The sequence below is a fragment of the Carex rostrata genome, chromosome 29 (assembly GCF_964058835.1).
Source record: "Carex rostrata chromosome 29, lpCarRost1.2, whole genome shotgun sequence".
Lineage (NCBI taxonomy): Eukaryota > Viridiplantae > Streptophyta > Magnoliopsida > Poales > Cyperaceae > Carex > Carex rostrata.
The window spans coordinates 6,042,951-6,059,579 of NC_135946.1; the positions used below are offsets into that span (position 1 = coordinate 6,042,951).

At 31.3% G+C, this 16,629-nt stretch overlaps 1 protein-coding gene across 1 annotated transcript; it reads right to left on the reverse strand.

The window, feature by feature from the left end:
- Positions 1–1,201: 1,201 nt before the first annotated feature.
- On the reverse strand, positions 1,202–4,773 carry LOC144546509 (AP2-like ethylene-responsive transcription factor AIL5). Its single transcript, XM_078295058.1, has 9 exons — positions 4,566–4,773; positions 4,114–4,315; positions 3,792–3,874; positions 3,623–3,631; positions 3,440–3,528; positions 3,196–3,269; positions 2,829–2,879; positions 2,631–2,707; positions 1,202–2,194 (listed from the first exon to the last, which is right to left on the reverse strand). Exons 1-9 carry the CDS (start codon positions 4,654–4,656, stop codon positions 1,545–1,547), a joined length of 1,326 nt encoding a protein of 441 aa, XP_078151184.1. The 5' UTR covers positions 4,657–4,773; the 3' UTR covers positions 1,202–1,544.
- Between the last annotated feature and the right edge of the window lie 11,856 nt (positions 4,774–16,629).

Here is a 16,629-nt window from a genome sequence, read left to right on the forward strand (position 1 = left end):
CCGTTTAAAATCAAATGTTAAAATTCATTAACTAAAAAATATTCCTTTTAGAGTTAATGCAGAAGATACGCATTCGTGAAATTGGGCAAGTCGCTCCAAATTTGCTTAATAATTGATTTTCAGTGATTTAACGAAAAAGGGAGGGAAAGAAGGGTATGATAATGGAACTACAATGAACTTGTTATTTTAAATTTTTGAATGAATAAGTCTAATTTATTGTCCTTTATATTAAAACTCATTTTAAATTTATAAAGTTTCCAATTTCTCTTAATTTAAAAATAAATAAATAAATAGTTTGTGTAAGAAAAATGATCAATCTTCTAATCAGTTATTTTGCAAAGGTATATAGTTTATTTCTCAACTTATGATACATACATAATAGCATTTTGGCATACATTTGTGTGCATGTGACAAGTAAGAAAATAAACTACTTATTCTCACAACCGGCCAATTAGAAAGATTGAATATTTCCCGTAAAATATGTTATTTCGAGAAAATGAAAACTAAAATAAAATTATAGATATTTGTTTTAGTACGGTTAAAAAGCATTATTGGGTTTGTACTTCAATCATGTCCCACATCCTTGTCTCCATTTTCAAAGTCTGAACATTCGATCTGAAACGCTCAATATGATGTCAATATTGAAAAATATCTATTACTTTTCTAAAAATAAAATTTCAGGGACAATATGTACTATATTGCATGGCACAGCCCAAATCTTAAGTAAACATGAACTATATATATGCATCTCTTTCAATATTGTGGGCTAGAATGAATCATGCATCTTGTCTTGTACTTAGGCTCACAATCGCTACAACCAACGACACATGTGATATTCTTCGTGCAAATCTTCACAAAAAATAATGCCCACTGCAAAAGTAACCCACCAGGCCACCACCTTCAACTGATGGGTCCCACTTACCAGCCGATTAACACATGGTCACATATATACTTTCCCTTTTTTTTAGATTGGATTATTGAGTAGATATATAGCAATTCCTTATGCATGGAGGTCCATAAAAATAAGCCCATTAATTGAAGGACTTGCAAGCCCATTGATCTGCAAGTACTAGTACTAAATTATATTAATTACCAACTTTGACCTATGAACACTTTTTCATCTCATGACTAAATATTAAATTAGTTGTATAACGACATACTTATCAGGAAAGGAAATTAAAAAATTAATTAAAAGGGAAACGATAATGACAAAGCTACAATTAAAGCTGATCTTGCTTACATTACAGGGTTGATGATAGCTACATGGAATCATGTCAGCAAAAGAACAAAAAGAAAAAGGAGCAACAAAATTAAAATACAAAAGCAAAAGAAAGGAACTAATATATTATTACGTGACCCCTTTGCAAAACTTTTCTCTCTTCTCCTCTGTTAGCCTCTTTCTTCTTTTTAGTATATGTCTACATCACCTTCTCTCTCTCCTCTCTCTTCCCTCTGCATCAAGTTCTAACCTTTTGACCAAAAATCTAACTTTTTGCATGGAAATGTAACAAAGTCCATGAAACCCCCCACAACCCATTTTGAAATCATTCCATACCAAAGATTGGTACAGTCTGAAAAGCTGCCTGGTGGTAATAATAAAATGGTGCTGCTTCATAAGCACTAGTACTAGATCCTGACCCAAATGCAACTTGACTTGCATGAACGTTGGAACCATAAGTGCAACTACTGCTGTTGTTATCTGACTGCTGTTGCACTGTCACCCCATCACTTGTACTCCATGCACCACAACTGTTATTACAACCTGTTGATGCATTTGAGAAATCTAAGTTTACCCCAGAGGAGAACACACCAAACCCTAACCCCAATCCTAGTCCTTGGTTGGTCATGTTCTCTTGTTGCATTTGTTGGTTTTGAAAAGCAAGCAAGGACCAGTAATCCATGTCGGGTTTGGCCGGCAATGCCGTAAATGCAAGTGATGATGATGTGGTTGCATCTTGACCGTCCATTGTAATATTTTGCTTGATATTATTGGTAGTTTGATCTGATGAACAGCTAGGCATCTGGTCAGATGCCTTGGAGGCACGTGCGGCTGAAATCGAACCGGCAATCGGGAGATTGCTATTGACGATGCTGTCCACGTCATAACGGCTTATCTCGAAATTGGTTACGGCATTCAGGCCGCGGAATTTTATGGCAGCTATGTCGTAAGCTTCGGCTGCCTCTTCTTCGGTGCCTTCAAATTTATAAATTTTAATTTGGTTAGAGATAAACATCTCAATAAATTTTGTGTGATGATATAATAGGTTGCATTGATCATATGATGTGACTAATAATTGTTTAATTAACATTGACCACACCTTTGGAACAAAAATGTCAAGAGGGGGTCATCTCTTGCATTTAATCAAGTTAGAGAATCTAACAAGTTTCATAATAAAGTAAACAAGAAGCATGTGTGAGCTCCTAAGATCTTTAGGGATTTTGTTATTAAGCTATACACAGACAATTCATGCCATGCAATTTACTAATTAAATATATGTATAGTAGCGTCAAATAAACCAAACGTGATCTTGAGCGCCTCCAAATAATGCAAAATAAAACTACAGTTGAATAACATGAGCTAATATATATAAACATGCATGAAGAAATGTGTAATATATATGTATACTTACTAAAGGTTCCAAGATAGAGGTCTTTGTTTCCTGCCACCCTTCCAATTCTTGCTTGCCATCTCCCATGCTGATGGTGTCTAAATATAAAACCAAGCATTAATTATATATTAATTAGACGTCCAAATTAAATAAAACTAGAATTAATTAATTAATTGCATATATATGTGTAATTTATGAACTGGTTAATTAATTAATTACCTGGTGACTCCTCGGTAGATTGAAGCACCTCTAGAGAACCCACTACTCTTTCTGCATATATGCACAAAACCACACTCAGAAACTTTATTAATTTAATTATTTAATGCCCCTACTGCATTAAATTATTATGTTCAACAGTGTCAACAATGGAAATGCCTGACAATACATGCACAATTATTTTGGCTTTTCTTAAAAATAAGTTTGGATGCACATAAATGTGAATAGTTCATTAACAGGTCCATACATCTAGTTCATGCACATCATAGATGATTCAATAACAAATCATGAGACATGCCATGTGATTTGAAAAGCGTAGAGACTAGAAAGGATACATGTTATGTACGATAACTATCAAATAGGAAGTAACCTTCTGAGAGAAGCAACAAATTCCTGCCTTGTCATGTGCTTCATCTCCTCTATTTCTTTCTCGTAGTCTGTGACCTGACAACATGTCAAATCATACGAAATATTTCACATCAATCAATGTACTTGTTCATATTTCCTTAAGGATATATATATATAAAGAACAATGTAATGCATGTATTATTATGACTATATATATATATATGTAGGTACATTTAAAATAAATTATTAAGAAGAGGAGGACTTACTGGGAAATTAGTGGTGGTGGTGGGGCCCCAGTATTTGAGCGCTGCCAGATCATAAGCCCTAGCTGCTCTCTCCTCTTTGTCATACCCACCTGAAATTTACATTTTCAAATGTTCATTTCCTATGCTCAAAGCAAAATTTAAATTTGGTGAAAATATTAGGTTGAAATTGATAAATGTACATACCCAAATAAACTAGAAGCACGTCCAACGGTCCAAGCAACATTCAAGCAAGACAGCCACGTAGCAGAAAATAAATAATAAATAAAGCGCATGTTAGCAAATATGCATGAGATAAGGAAAAAATGAAAATGAGTAATTACTAATTTAACACAAGAAGTAATTAATTAATTACCTTGGCGACCTTTCCGATTTTGCCCCTCGCGTCGGCAGCTATTGTCCCACAGGTGCGCCTCGTATCTCCCAGTCCACCTGTGCCTTTATTCCCAAAATACCCTCGTTATGTCAGTAATTGTTATATTTATATTATATATATATATATAAACAATGCACAATGAGAAAATTAAGAGTGTTCAATGGTAAAGAAACTTCCTTATAGTTGAACTACCTTATTAATTAAAATGAATTTTAAATATTTTAAAGTCACAGGGGCATATATGCAAAAATGTATTACTACAACAAGTAATGTAACATTTATTAATTAAATAATTAATTACCGAGTAACACCGCGGTAAATGGAGGTCCTTTGACCGAAGGAGTCGACGCTCTTCTTCACCTCCGTTGGCTGCGGGAGCGGAGGCGGCGCTGAATGTTTCTCCGGGGAGAATCCGGCCGTGACGGTGCTAAGGTCAGAGCTATACAGTCCCTCCGACATGTGGGACCCATGAGCTGTCATTCTCTCCTCTTCCTCCACGGTACCTACACATGACGCATACATATCTATATAAATTAATATAATCATGCATGATTAATGTATCTAAGTGCATGCATGCAAAGCTTATCCAATCCAATGTGAAAGCAAACAATATTTTGCTTTCATTAGATAAGTTATATATATATGCATGGAGAAGCTGACATGCAAATTAATGAAGTTACTCAGCCATATTTGCATGCATGTGTGCTTCTTGTGTGTATATAATTAATAAAATAAATGAAATGAAATACATACTGTGGTGTGAGGGATTAGAGGAGAAAGTGTTACGAGGGAGATGAGAGAGAGAGAATGAAAGCCAAGAATTGTCGTGAGAAGTTGGATCCATCTCCAATATTTCTTTGTTTCTGCTTTGTTGTTGTTTGTGTGTATAGACTATAGAGAAGATGAGAGGAGTAAGGAGAAAGGAGTAAGGAGAGCAGAGCAAGTAGCAAGCAAAGCAATATATAAGAAAGAGTTAGAGAGAAACTAGTACTGGACCCACATTAATTTAATTTAATTTAATTTAATTAATTCATAACACCATTTGAGTTGGGGACTAACTACTGGCTAGTGCCTAGTAGGGAACAATATAAATATATAATATATATATATTAACCTTTGAAATTTGAAAAACGATTGAGTTGGGGAGGGAGGATGGATCATAAGATCATGTACACGAGGGGGAAGAAGTTGTTTAATTTTAATTTTGAATTATGTAATATATATATATAAAGTTAATTTGAAGTACACTGTCTGTAATCTGTATTAATTAATATATTAAAAAAATAATTGATGAATGTTGACTGCCTCGGTAACTGCGATCATGCATGCTCCCTCCTCTCATAACGAATAACTTTATTGCATGCATTGTCATGATCTCCACCGTACATTTGTAATCAGATCTGACTGTCAGATTTCTAATCGACGACCTCTGATTAAAGCCATTCAAGTTTCCTCATAAATATATACTGCATTCGTACAAGTCAAATCGATCTATGTATGTATCTATGCTATTAGTTAGGTCACTCGTCAGATAAAAAGATAAATGATAATTTTGAAAGTATCCGTGTGTGCGTGGGTGTGTAACTGTGTATGTACCGAAATTTTTAAATATACCACAACTTCAAAAAAGATAAATCAAATTACTATGTTTACTGAAAATTTTGAATTTTGATACGGTCGCATCTCCTAGATGCGGTCACTTTTCTGCGGGCCACATCTAGGGGATACAACCACCTTCTTTTTTTCTTTTTTCTTTTTCCTTCTCGTGCAGCAGTTCAATCTAAACAAAAAAAAAGTGGCCGCATCTAGTGGATGCAGCCATGACCGCATTCCTTAGATGCAGCCCAAAAAAGGTGGCCGCACCTAGGAGATGCGATCATGTGAAAATTCAAATTTTTCAGAAATCGTGATTGTTTGGTTTATCTTTTCTGAGAGTATGGTATATTTAAAAATTTCAGGTGTATGTATAGAGTAGAACTGAGATGTTGTAAGTTCGCCAAGTCTCTTTGTGAACTTAACTCTAAAATCTGTTGAATTGACTTCAAACGACAAATCTAAACTATTGAAATCATTCTACCTTATAAGTGATGCGCCTACATGTGAAAATATTAAAGTTTCGAATTAATTTAATATAAAATCAAGTGGTTAAGATTAGAAGGTTTATAAATTAATTTTAATGTATTCATTTTTTTTATACCTTAATTTTGATCATTAGACTCTACAAAATTAATTTAAAATTTTAAAATTTTCGCATGTAGATGCATCACTCGTAAGGTAAAAGGATTTCAACGTTTTGATTCGTTGTTAAAAGCCAATTTCCGATAGATTTTAGAGTTGAGTTCATAAAGGAGCTTGGTGAACTTTGGAACACCCTAGTTCTACGCTATATGTATATACCTGGTAATAATGGAGTGTTAGTAGCTAGCTAGTTAGGACTGTTAATGTATGTGGTAAAAGCTATGTTGTATGGATACGAGTACGGACGATACGTGATATCGTATCGGTCTATACGAAACGAGTATCGATGTGGTAATTATATAATGCGTATCAGACATATATGAGTACGGAATTATATATGAAGTATTGGGAATAATATAAGAGTAATATAGGGTAAAAGGTAAAAATTTGCATATATATTTTAGTTTTTTAGATTAGGATTAGCAACCTAAGAGATGCTGTTCATATTCAGTTGATTTTGCCTTTTTTTTTCACCTTTGACTGTAATTAACAACTTACATTAATGAAATAAACTTTAAGCCAGTTGGTCAATTTTTTTAATTGACAGTGGTAACAAGGTCAAATTTCTTGGAGGTGGAGATCCATTTGTTTATATATGAAAGAGAAAAGGAAAATGAGTTCGTTGGGTTTTTGAGCTAAATGATTAATTTTAAAAAAAAAATAGAAAGTTATTGAACAACGCAATGATCCCAATACAAACGTAATTAATGTTTTTTTTAAGATTAAGTCCGTAGGCAGAACGTAATTAATGTCTCTTCTAACTTTAACGAATTTGGTGTAATTTAGATTTTATTCCTTCAATAAAATAATATAAAGGTTTGAATCAAGTATATATATCTTGCCCTAGCAAGCTATATTAGAAGTAAAAACGGAACAGATACTTATATAGTAGTCAAGTCATATGCGTATTAGTTTTTACTTTTTCAGATACAAATTAATACGGATACATATATGTATACATATTGGATTGAATACTTATTAAAAAAATATAAAAATATTAATGAAAAATATTAAAGTTTATAATATTTATTTCAATATAATGGTGAATAACATAAATTTTTACATAGAATATATCTAATTGTATAATATATATCTACTATTCAAACTTGAATAATTAAAAGAGATGGGTTATGGTGAGTTGCGAAGTAAAGCGACTATTTTACTTCACGCTCATATTTTGCGATTTTTAAGTTCAAAACGTCGATCCGAACCGTTCATCTTGTTCTCCATATTGAAATGTGCTTGGAGACCAAATTTTATATTTTTTGGAATTTTTTTACTATTTATTAAGCAATTTTGAAAGTCGCTGATCTGATGGTCCAGAAAATTTTACTGTTTTTTACTGTTCACAGCAAAACAGCAATTTTTAAAAATGCTTAATAAATAGTAAAAAAATTCCAAAAAATGTAAAATTTGATCTTCAAGCACATTTCAATATGGATTAAACATCTAACGGTTCAAATCGGTCGTTTGGACTTTCAAAATAAAAATACAGCGTGAAGTAGAAACGCGTTTTACTTTGCAACTCACCGTAGCCCACCTCTCTCTCTATATATATATATATATATTTTATTATAATTATAGTGCATGCATAGCATACCAGCAAAGAGAAAAAAAACATGCAATTGGTACGAGAGAGTGCCTATAGTCTATAGCAAGATAAACCCGGGAAAAAATGCTTTTCTTTCTCTGCTTTATTTTTCATGAGAAAAGGGAAAAAGAGAAAGAAAAAAGAGGAACTGATGTATTGGTGGAGGGAAGCAAGAGTATAACCAGGAGACATGGTGGGACCCTTGTCAGTCAGACCAAACCGAGCTATTTCAATTTCCAAACATCAAAAATTAACATCTTTCTTTCCATCTTTTTTTTCAAAAACCTTGAACAAAAGTATACACAATTAAAAAAAAATTAAAAAAACTTGAATCACGCCGTACACTTGCCGCTTCCCACCACGTTTGATTGTCGCATTTTACATTTGTGCCACCTATATTTAATTTATCTCTCTTGATCTGTTTCATCAGAGAAGACTTAATTAATTAATTAATTTAAAACTTGACCCCTTGAAGGCTAATTTTGATTGATTATGTAGAAATGCTAGAAAGGAATTTTTGCATAGTACTTCTTTAAATTCTATTCTATTAGTTTTGATTTATTATTATCTACAAGAATGAAAAGAGTATCTGCGAAGGTATACCGACAAAAAAATATTATTTCTATTAGTGGCAATAGTATCAGCGAAGGTATCGCGGATATATATTGTCTCATTCTTTATAGAATTAGATTGGATAATTGGCCATAGTTAAATATACAATTTTAAGAGGATTTTTAAAATTGATACATAGAATTTTTCAAAACTGAGATGTGAGTTTATGAATTATGAATGCATTAATTGTTGAGCATTTATATAACTAATTGACTTTAGTAATTTTATACTATTGTATTAATGTTGGTTCATTTGACTTTGTAATTTTTAATCTAGCTTCCATTTAATCTTACAACAATTCAGAAAAGAAATATGTATAGCATATCTCAATTCTTTCCTTTCTATAACTATATTCTATTTTGAATTTGAAATGGAAACATTTGTATCAAATGTTATTTACCCTAACTGATATATAATAAATCGTTAATTAAACTGTAAACTATATATTTAATTATTATTTTACTATCTAAATGTATATATGTTATAGATTGCATAAATCTCATCTAATTGTCGAATACAAACAGGTCGGGCGAAGACATGCCCAATGAATGAGGTCAATTGACCCTCAATTTTTTCTATATTATTTTCTATATAATTCATAGTATAATATCATAAAACTTACTATCATTCTCAACATTAAAAATATATATATGTTGATTTTATTCACATTTGATCCTCACACTTTAAAAATCTGATTCTACCCCTGAATACAAAAATTTACATTTTACTTACATTTATGTAATTAGTCAAAGTAAAACATGAAGGTTTAGTATTTGCACATTAATTGACAAAAACATTGTACTAGAGAACAAAAATAGACTAACCGACTTTCTTGAATTGTAAATATCAAATGTAGCAAAGCAAATCAAATCATTTATTAGGGGAAATGTCACCAAAAAACCCCTGAAAGGTGAATAAATTAAAATTAATTGCTCGGTACAATTGTGCAAATTACAAAAAATAAAGTTAAATTGTAGAAGGAAAAAGGGGAGGAGGGAAAAAGAGAGGAGTGGGACAGTGCCGACATGATCTGATCGGATTCACATGACTTTGGTCAAAGAAATCGGACGGTGGTAGGACCTGCCACGTTGTCTCCCTTTTATCCATCATTCCTTTTGCCTCTTTTTAATTACATGCGGCCACAAAAATAGGGTTCATATGGGAACAAAACTTGGAATGGAATATACTCTATACAGGCTACACGTACCCCACTAATTTCACCTGATCTTAAGGCGATGCGCTGTGCTAGCTCACTATTTTTAATATATTCTAATTAAATCTTTTATTAATTGATTGTGTATCTATATATATATACTATCGGTATATTACCCGAAATATTCGCTGAGCTATTTAATTTTTATGGTCAAAGATGGACAAGAACCTACGTGGATTTGAGGGCTAGTGAAAATATTTCAGTTAATATTAATTAATATTCGATGAAAAATTTTACATGTCACAAGCTCATGACCTCTTCTTATCTCATGCATTAAATTCTCTCTAAATTTAGCTTCTATCTTACTATAAAAGTTTTTCCATCATTATTAGCAAGATATTGATATATGTACTAATGGCGTCATATATTCTTAGCAAAGATTGTTTTTTTTTTGCAAAAATAAATAATCATAAGAAACATAATCTATTGTGCAGATTAATTACAACAGATGGTTGATTTTGTACGAAATTCAAGCTTTATAATTTTGTTGTGAATGTATTATTTAAAAATAAAATAAAAATCAACGGTTCACATTTCATATTTGGAACTCAAAATTTAAAATTATAGTAAGATCAATATCAATTAAAGTTTATGTATGACAATCAAATCCTTTGTCATTAAATGAAGCATAATATATATATAGCTTAATTTGTAAGGTTCCATAAAAATGAGCAACACATTCAAATGTAATCAACTCTTGTACATGTATATTTACCAAATGTAGTTACTTTGTAAATTAAGTTAGAGCTAATTATGATAAACACAAAACAAGTCCACATGAAACATGGTCATAGAATTAAGATAATGTAGAATCAACCCAACTAACTTTGAGAATTATGATTTAATAAATTGAACCTTGATCATTAACAGCTTGGAGAAATTAACTATGATTCAGCCAATGTGAGGTCTTAATTTCTAACTTAACATAATACTACATAACCATCCAATAACAAATGGATCTCAAAAGATTAATTATACTATGGTTATATTAAATTATACATGTGTTTTGTCAAGTTTGAAAGATATTTCTGTGTTCATAACCAAGCAATTGGAATTAATATAGCGGTAAGAAGGGGTGATAAGAAAGTGGGGTTAAGAAGAAATGGTCCAAAGGTCAGAAAAGGTTGAGTTAGATTAATGTAGATAGCATTAATGGGACAGTAAAAGAATCATTAACCCCACACATTCACCAGTTGTTCACAGTTAAATTAGTGATGAAAAGAAACCCTAGTAAAAGATTCTTCCACAGATTTCATTGACCAGTAGTACACTTAAACCAAGTACGCACGCCAGCTCAATGCATTCTAACATGCATATATGGCCAAGCATGGTATTGGTGATCAAAATGTAATTAAAACCAAATGCAAAAAAAGAAAGTTTTAGATAAGAAGCTAGCTGGATAGATAGAGTTGAACTAAAAAGTAGGGAGCATGGAAATGCAAGTTGGAGGAAGAGGTCAAATTAAATATTAAGAGATGCTAGCTTCAAAAATATTTACTAGCTAGGTTAAGTAAGAGAGAGGTAAATATATAAATAAATTAATTATGTATTTCATATTGAGAGACTTGATTACACTAGCTAGCTAGCCTCTAATTATAAGTTACAAACCAATATTAACCAATGAAAATATTAGCAATTAACCTAAATAATTAAGCTAGCTTCTGGTTAGTGGCCAATCAAAGTACACTGTGGCCTGTCACTGCCTGTTAAAGTTTTAGTTTGAACAAGCAATCAAGCATGGTATTGGTGATCAAAATGTAATTAATTAATTAATTAATTAAAACCAAATTCAAAAAAAAAAAAAAGTTTTAAATATATAAGAATTAAGCTAGCTAGCTGTAGGAGGTAACTAGAGTGAGCATGGAAATGCAAGTTGGAGGAGAAGGTCAAATTAAATATTAAGAGATGCTAGCTTGAAAAATATTTACTAGCTAGCTAGGTTAATTAAGAGAGAGGTAAATATATATATAAATAAAGTAATATTGTAGGCTTGTCGCTTGAAGTGTACGAGTTGAGAATTAAGTCTATCAACCCCACGTTAACCCAATTACCATGCATCACTAACAAACAAATTAACAAACAAACGACTGTAATTAGCTAGCCAGACTAATTAATTAATTACTTTATAGTAATTAATTAAATTTAACCCCACCAGTGAAAGTGTGAAACTGTGCCACAGAGTGTGCAAGTGGGCAGTGGTCACGTGAGATGTATAGTATGAAACTGTGAATTGAAGAACAGCTGCCGCAATCCGCCTGTCACCGCCTTCCCACGTGCGCTTCGACTTAATAAACCGCTGTTCAAATACTACTATTGGCCAACCCTTTACGAAAATGAACGGTTCAGATTAATTTCAGTCAGATCAAACTCAATCCGATATTTATTTTGAAAATTTGTGTCAAATTAAAAGAACGGTCCACATTTATTACGGATTCTTTTTTATGACCTCGATCTGCAGGGAAGTTTAAAATTATTTTCAAATATAAATGCAATATATATTGAATAACACTCTTTGAAACACAGTGCCCGACGACGTACTTGTGAATTAAACTTTATTACTTTCTGTGTGGCGAATGATTCAATAACTAATAACCTGCTTCTTCACCGAACATTACATGTAAAAAACCATCAGAAATTCATTTGCAGAAGCCATCAGAAGAATCTTTCTTCTGTCACGTGTTGATTGGTTGAACTAAATTGCGTGGGTCCCACCTGCTCCAATGGTTTACACGAAACGAGTCATGATCAGAACCCAATAGCATGCTGTTTTGTCTCTGTTTCACCTTCGGACCCAGTTTCTACTACGGTTTTATTTTAAAGGTGAACATCTGTAGTTCGTGATTCGATTGATTTCAAATTGATACGAAAAGAAATCACGATTAATTCATTCGATTGAAGTTTGTTATGAAACAAATCGAACTAGTTTGGTTCGAATCTATTTCAAATTCAAACTCAATAAATTTGATTTGGTTCGATTCGTTTGCATCCCTAGTTGTGATTGGTTTTCGGAAAAGAGGAAAAACCAAAAAACATTCCGAAAAATGAAAAAAAAAATCCGAAGTTTTTGGATTTAAGTTCTTCTTTTTCGAAAACTCTCCCGAATTATTCTCTTTCCAGCATATTATATTATTTTATTTTTAAATTATAAGAACCCAAATATCATATTTTCTTCGAATAATGAAAGAGTGCTATTGTAGCTCTCTTCTGAATTATAAAATTATGTTTGATAATATTTTTTTAACAGTAGATTGTTGCCACGATATTAATTAGTTCTCAATTATCAATTTCATTTTAAATTGAGGATGAACAAATAAGATATTAACTGTTAAAAAAAGAGCCTAGTGTCAAAGTGTCAAATTAATTAAAGAACTAAAGTTCGATTTCATCCAGTGAGAAAAAAAAATATATATCCTTTTAAATATTAAATATTTAAGTTTGCTTAATCTCCAACATTTACTTTGAAAAAAATATCAATTTGATTCGATCTAGAAATATCAATTGTGATAATTAAATACAACATTAATATAGAGGTTTTGTAATATCTTTATTTTGAGATGACATAATATAATATGAGGGCAAGTATTCTCAGTAATACCGTATGGGTGGAACTTACTATTTTACGGTTCAAATTAACTAAAAAATGACGTATATTCGGAAGTAGCGCAAAACCAAATTTTATTTTTTCTTTGAGATTTCTACAAAGTTAAAAGAACAATTTAGATTCAATTACTCTACTGAACAATACCTCCGTAGTACTTGGAAGATACGATTATCATAACATAATAACATACAATTCACATTTTCTTCGTACCCAAAAAAGGAAATATTTTACAATTAGTGGATCCGTTCTTTTGAACTTGTCACGAATCTCAAAGCTCACTAATACTACTTCCGGAGCTAGTTCGAATTTCAAACCGACTGAAATTAATTCTCAAACCGTAAAGTGAAGAGGATCCTCTGCGGTATCTGAGAGGAGCTGGATCCAACATAATAGAGGTTATAGATAATATGCTACAATTTGCTGTTATTCTTGAGAAATAACAGAAATCTGCGATTCTAATCTCACCCGTTTACATCTTTATAAATGCGAATTAATTTCAATCAAAAAGCTTTTTTTATACGCGAATCTCAATCAATATCAACCGATAAAATTGCTCATTAATAACAGCTGCTTTATTTCCATAGAAAACTAAATTTTGAGGAACTTAAAACACATTTTATAATAAGTAAAAAATGGTTAACAGCGCTTAACACATTTTTGTACTGGTGCCGTGCCATTTGGTGTCAGATGTTTAGAAGAAATAAACAAAATGATTACATGTATATATTTTTTAAGGAAGTAACATGTGATTTTAAAGCTAGCAGTGCGTATCCAATGGAAGGGAAAGGAATCTGGTCAAAACGTTGAAGGGAGGGGGGGGGGGGGTCATGTACTCACGTGGCAGGAAAAGAGAATATAACTTTGAAATGATAGGGACACGTCATATTTTATAAGGATAGGAACAAGAAAAAGATGTCACACTGTGTGACTGCATCATGCGATTTCTGTATATATTATATTATTTATTAGTAATATTACTATATTAGTTAGGGGTTAAGTGAATGTTAGGTCTCTTTTGCTTCTCTTATAGGGGCAGCTCACCTTAATTTAAGGCATTTACTTAACAAAAGCATGGCCTCTTCATGTGCATTTTCCCTTCCTTTTTTGTGTCAATTTTGTCTTTCTTAATTTGATCCTTATGTTGCGGACATTTAATCAAATCTTTTTTAATAACATAATGCTTATAATGAATGTGAGATTAATTTGTACAACATTTAGGGGAATATTGTTTAATTTGTACTATACTTTTACCTAGAAAATGAGACCAAAACAATATATAATTTTTTTGTTACACTTTTTTTATATTGTGGGATAACAACATTTTGTGGAATATTGTTATCCCTAATTAACTATCTCTTATATTTCATCTACATTTATATGTTTTTCTTCTAAAATATAGTTATTAAATGTACCTAAAAAACATTTAGCTAGCACATTCTTTTTCTTATATATGAATATATAACCTTCATAATTATGATTTTGTGTCTCTTAATTATCACATGACCATAGGTGTGATATTTACTATACTAGTGACATATTATTTTATAATGTTAACATTTTTATATAATATAACTAAATGTCAAAAAAACATTGTTCTAAATAATCAATTAAAGGCAAACTTTCAAAAAAAATAATCAATTAAAGGCTAACATTTTTGTTCCAAATAATCAATTTTTTGTGGGCAATGATTAGCTCTATTTTCTATTTTTTTTTTTCTATTAAAGGTTTTATTTTCTTTCTATTCAATAGACAATGCATAATCGTTTCCATGTAAAATTTGGATGCTAAATTGAAGCCATACTCAAAGAGACGTTGAGGATCAAGAATTCATATCACCTAAGGTAACATCATATTTCATTAAAAGATCCCGTGCATTCTACTTTAAACTAAATTGGTCCGGATTATGATTCCAACATAAATAGAAGGAAGCTTATATGAGTACCCGCGCTACAGTATTCGCACCTAAACTGCCATATATAACTGTTTGTGGGGACCAAACTGCCATAACTGCACTTCAGATCTGTAACTTTTTTTTAATATTAATAGTCAAATCTTGAAGTATGTAGTCCAAAGAAAACAAGTATTTATATCTATATAGTAAATAATGTAAATGATAAATTAATTATTTTTAAATAATCGTACCCGCACTTTTTTTTGAAATTTCTAATGTCGTACCCGCACCTAAACTGCCATAATTGCTTGTGGGGACTGCAACTGTTCTAGATCTGTAAGTTTATTTTAAAATATTAATAGTCAAATCTTGAAGTATATAGTTCAAAGAACACAAGTATTTATATATATATAGTAAACAATGTAAATGATAAATTAATTATTTTTAAATAATCATACCCGCACCTATTTTTGAAATTTCTGACATCGTATCCGTACCTAAACTGCCATAATTGCTTGTGGGGACCACAATCGTTCTAGATCTATAACTTTTTTTTTAATATTAATAGTCAAATCTTGAAGTATATAGTTCAAATAACACAAGTATTTATATCTATATAGTAAACAATGTTGTAAATTTTACATAATTGCTTGTGGGGACCTAAATTGCCATAATCTTGTAATTGGATTCCTCCTCTTTTTACATATGACACTGAAAGTATCAACATCTAAGTATTGAAAGTATTTATATCTATGCACTGAAGTATTTTTTTTATGAGGTCAACTATTTTTGTTAGAGAAATGTTGACGCGGAATTAGTGCCGAGGCTTTGAAAGGGTGCTGCTAGGATTTTAGAATAATAATTAGTTGAGACTATATAATATCTTTTTAGAATAATAATTAGTGGGGACCATAATACATTATTCCTCTAAATGCAATTACTGTAGCACGGGTACTGTAGTGCGGGTACAGAAATGATTATTTAGAAATATTCTGTTATCTCATATGATACAAGTGATTACATATATATATATATAAAAAGATGTATCCCTTTATGATTCACATATTCATATAAATTTCTATTAAAGTTCTTTTACTTTTAGAAGAAAAAAAAATGAAATTTAAGTTTTTAAGATTCACATAATCAACAAAAAGTTTCTATTTGCTCTCAAGATTAGAAATTTAGCTTTGAAACTTGAAAATAGTGTCACCCACAAGGTAAATAGTAATTCTTAACGAATATAATAGGTAAATGGAACTCGTCCCAAGGAAGTTTGGAAATTACTTATGGGCTGTAAATAATTTATGGGCCTCCACCAAACATTACTTTTAAGGCTTCTTTATCTCAATCCATTTGCAAATCCATATGAGAATTATCAAAATTGTTGATGCTCTCACCTGCTTTTCTATTCTTACAACTAAGAACTGAATCTTGTTTTGATTAAAATTGAAACAAAATCTAAATGTCTTGTATCCACACAAATACCACTAATTTTACTAGAATTAGTTTGGCTAATACTTCTCCAATAGCTGTTCCACACAAAATTATTTTTAATTCCATTTTATTCTGCATAATTGCAACATTCTCAATTATAAATTAGTTGCTACATAAAATATTAAAATCTAGTAAACTCAATAGTAATATTGAATAATGCAGTCAAATTGCATCTAC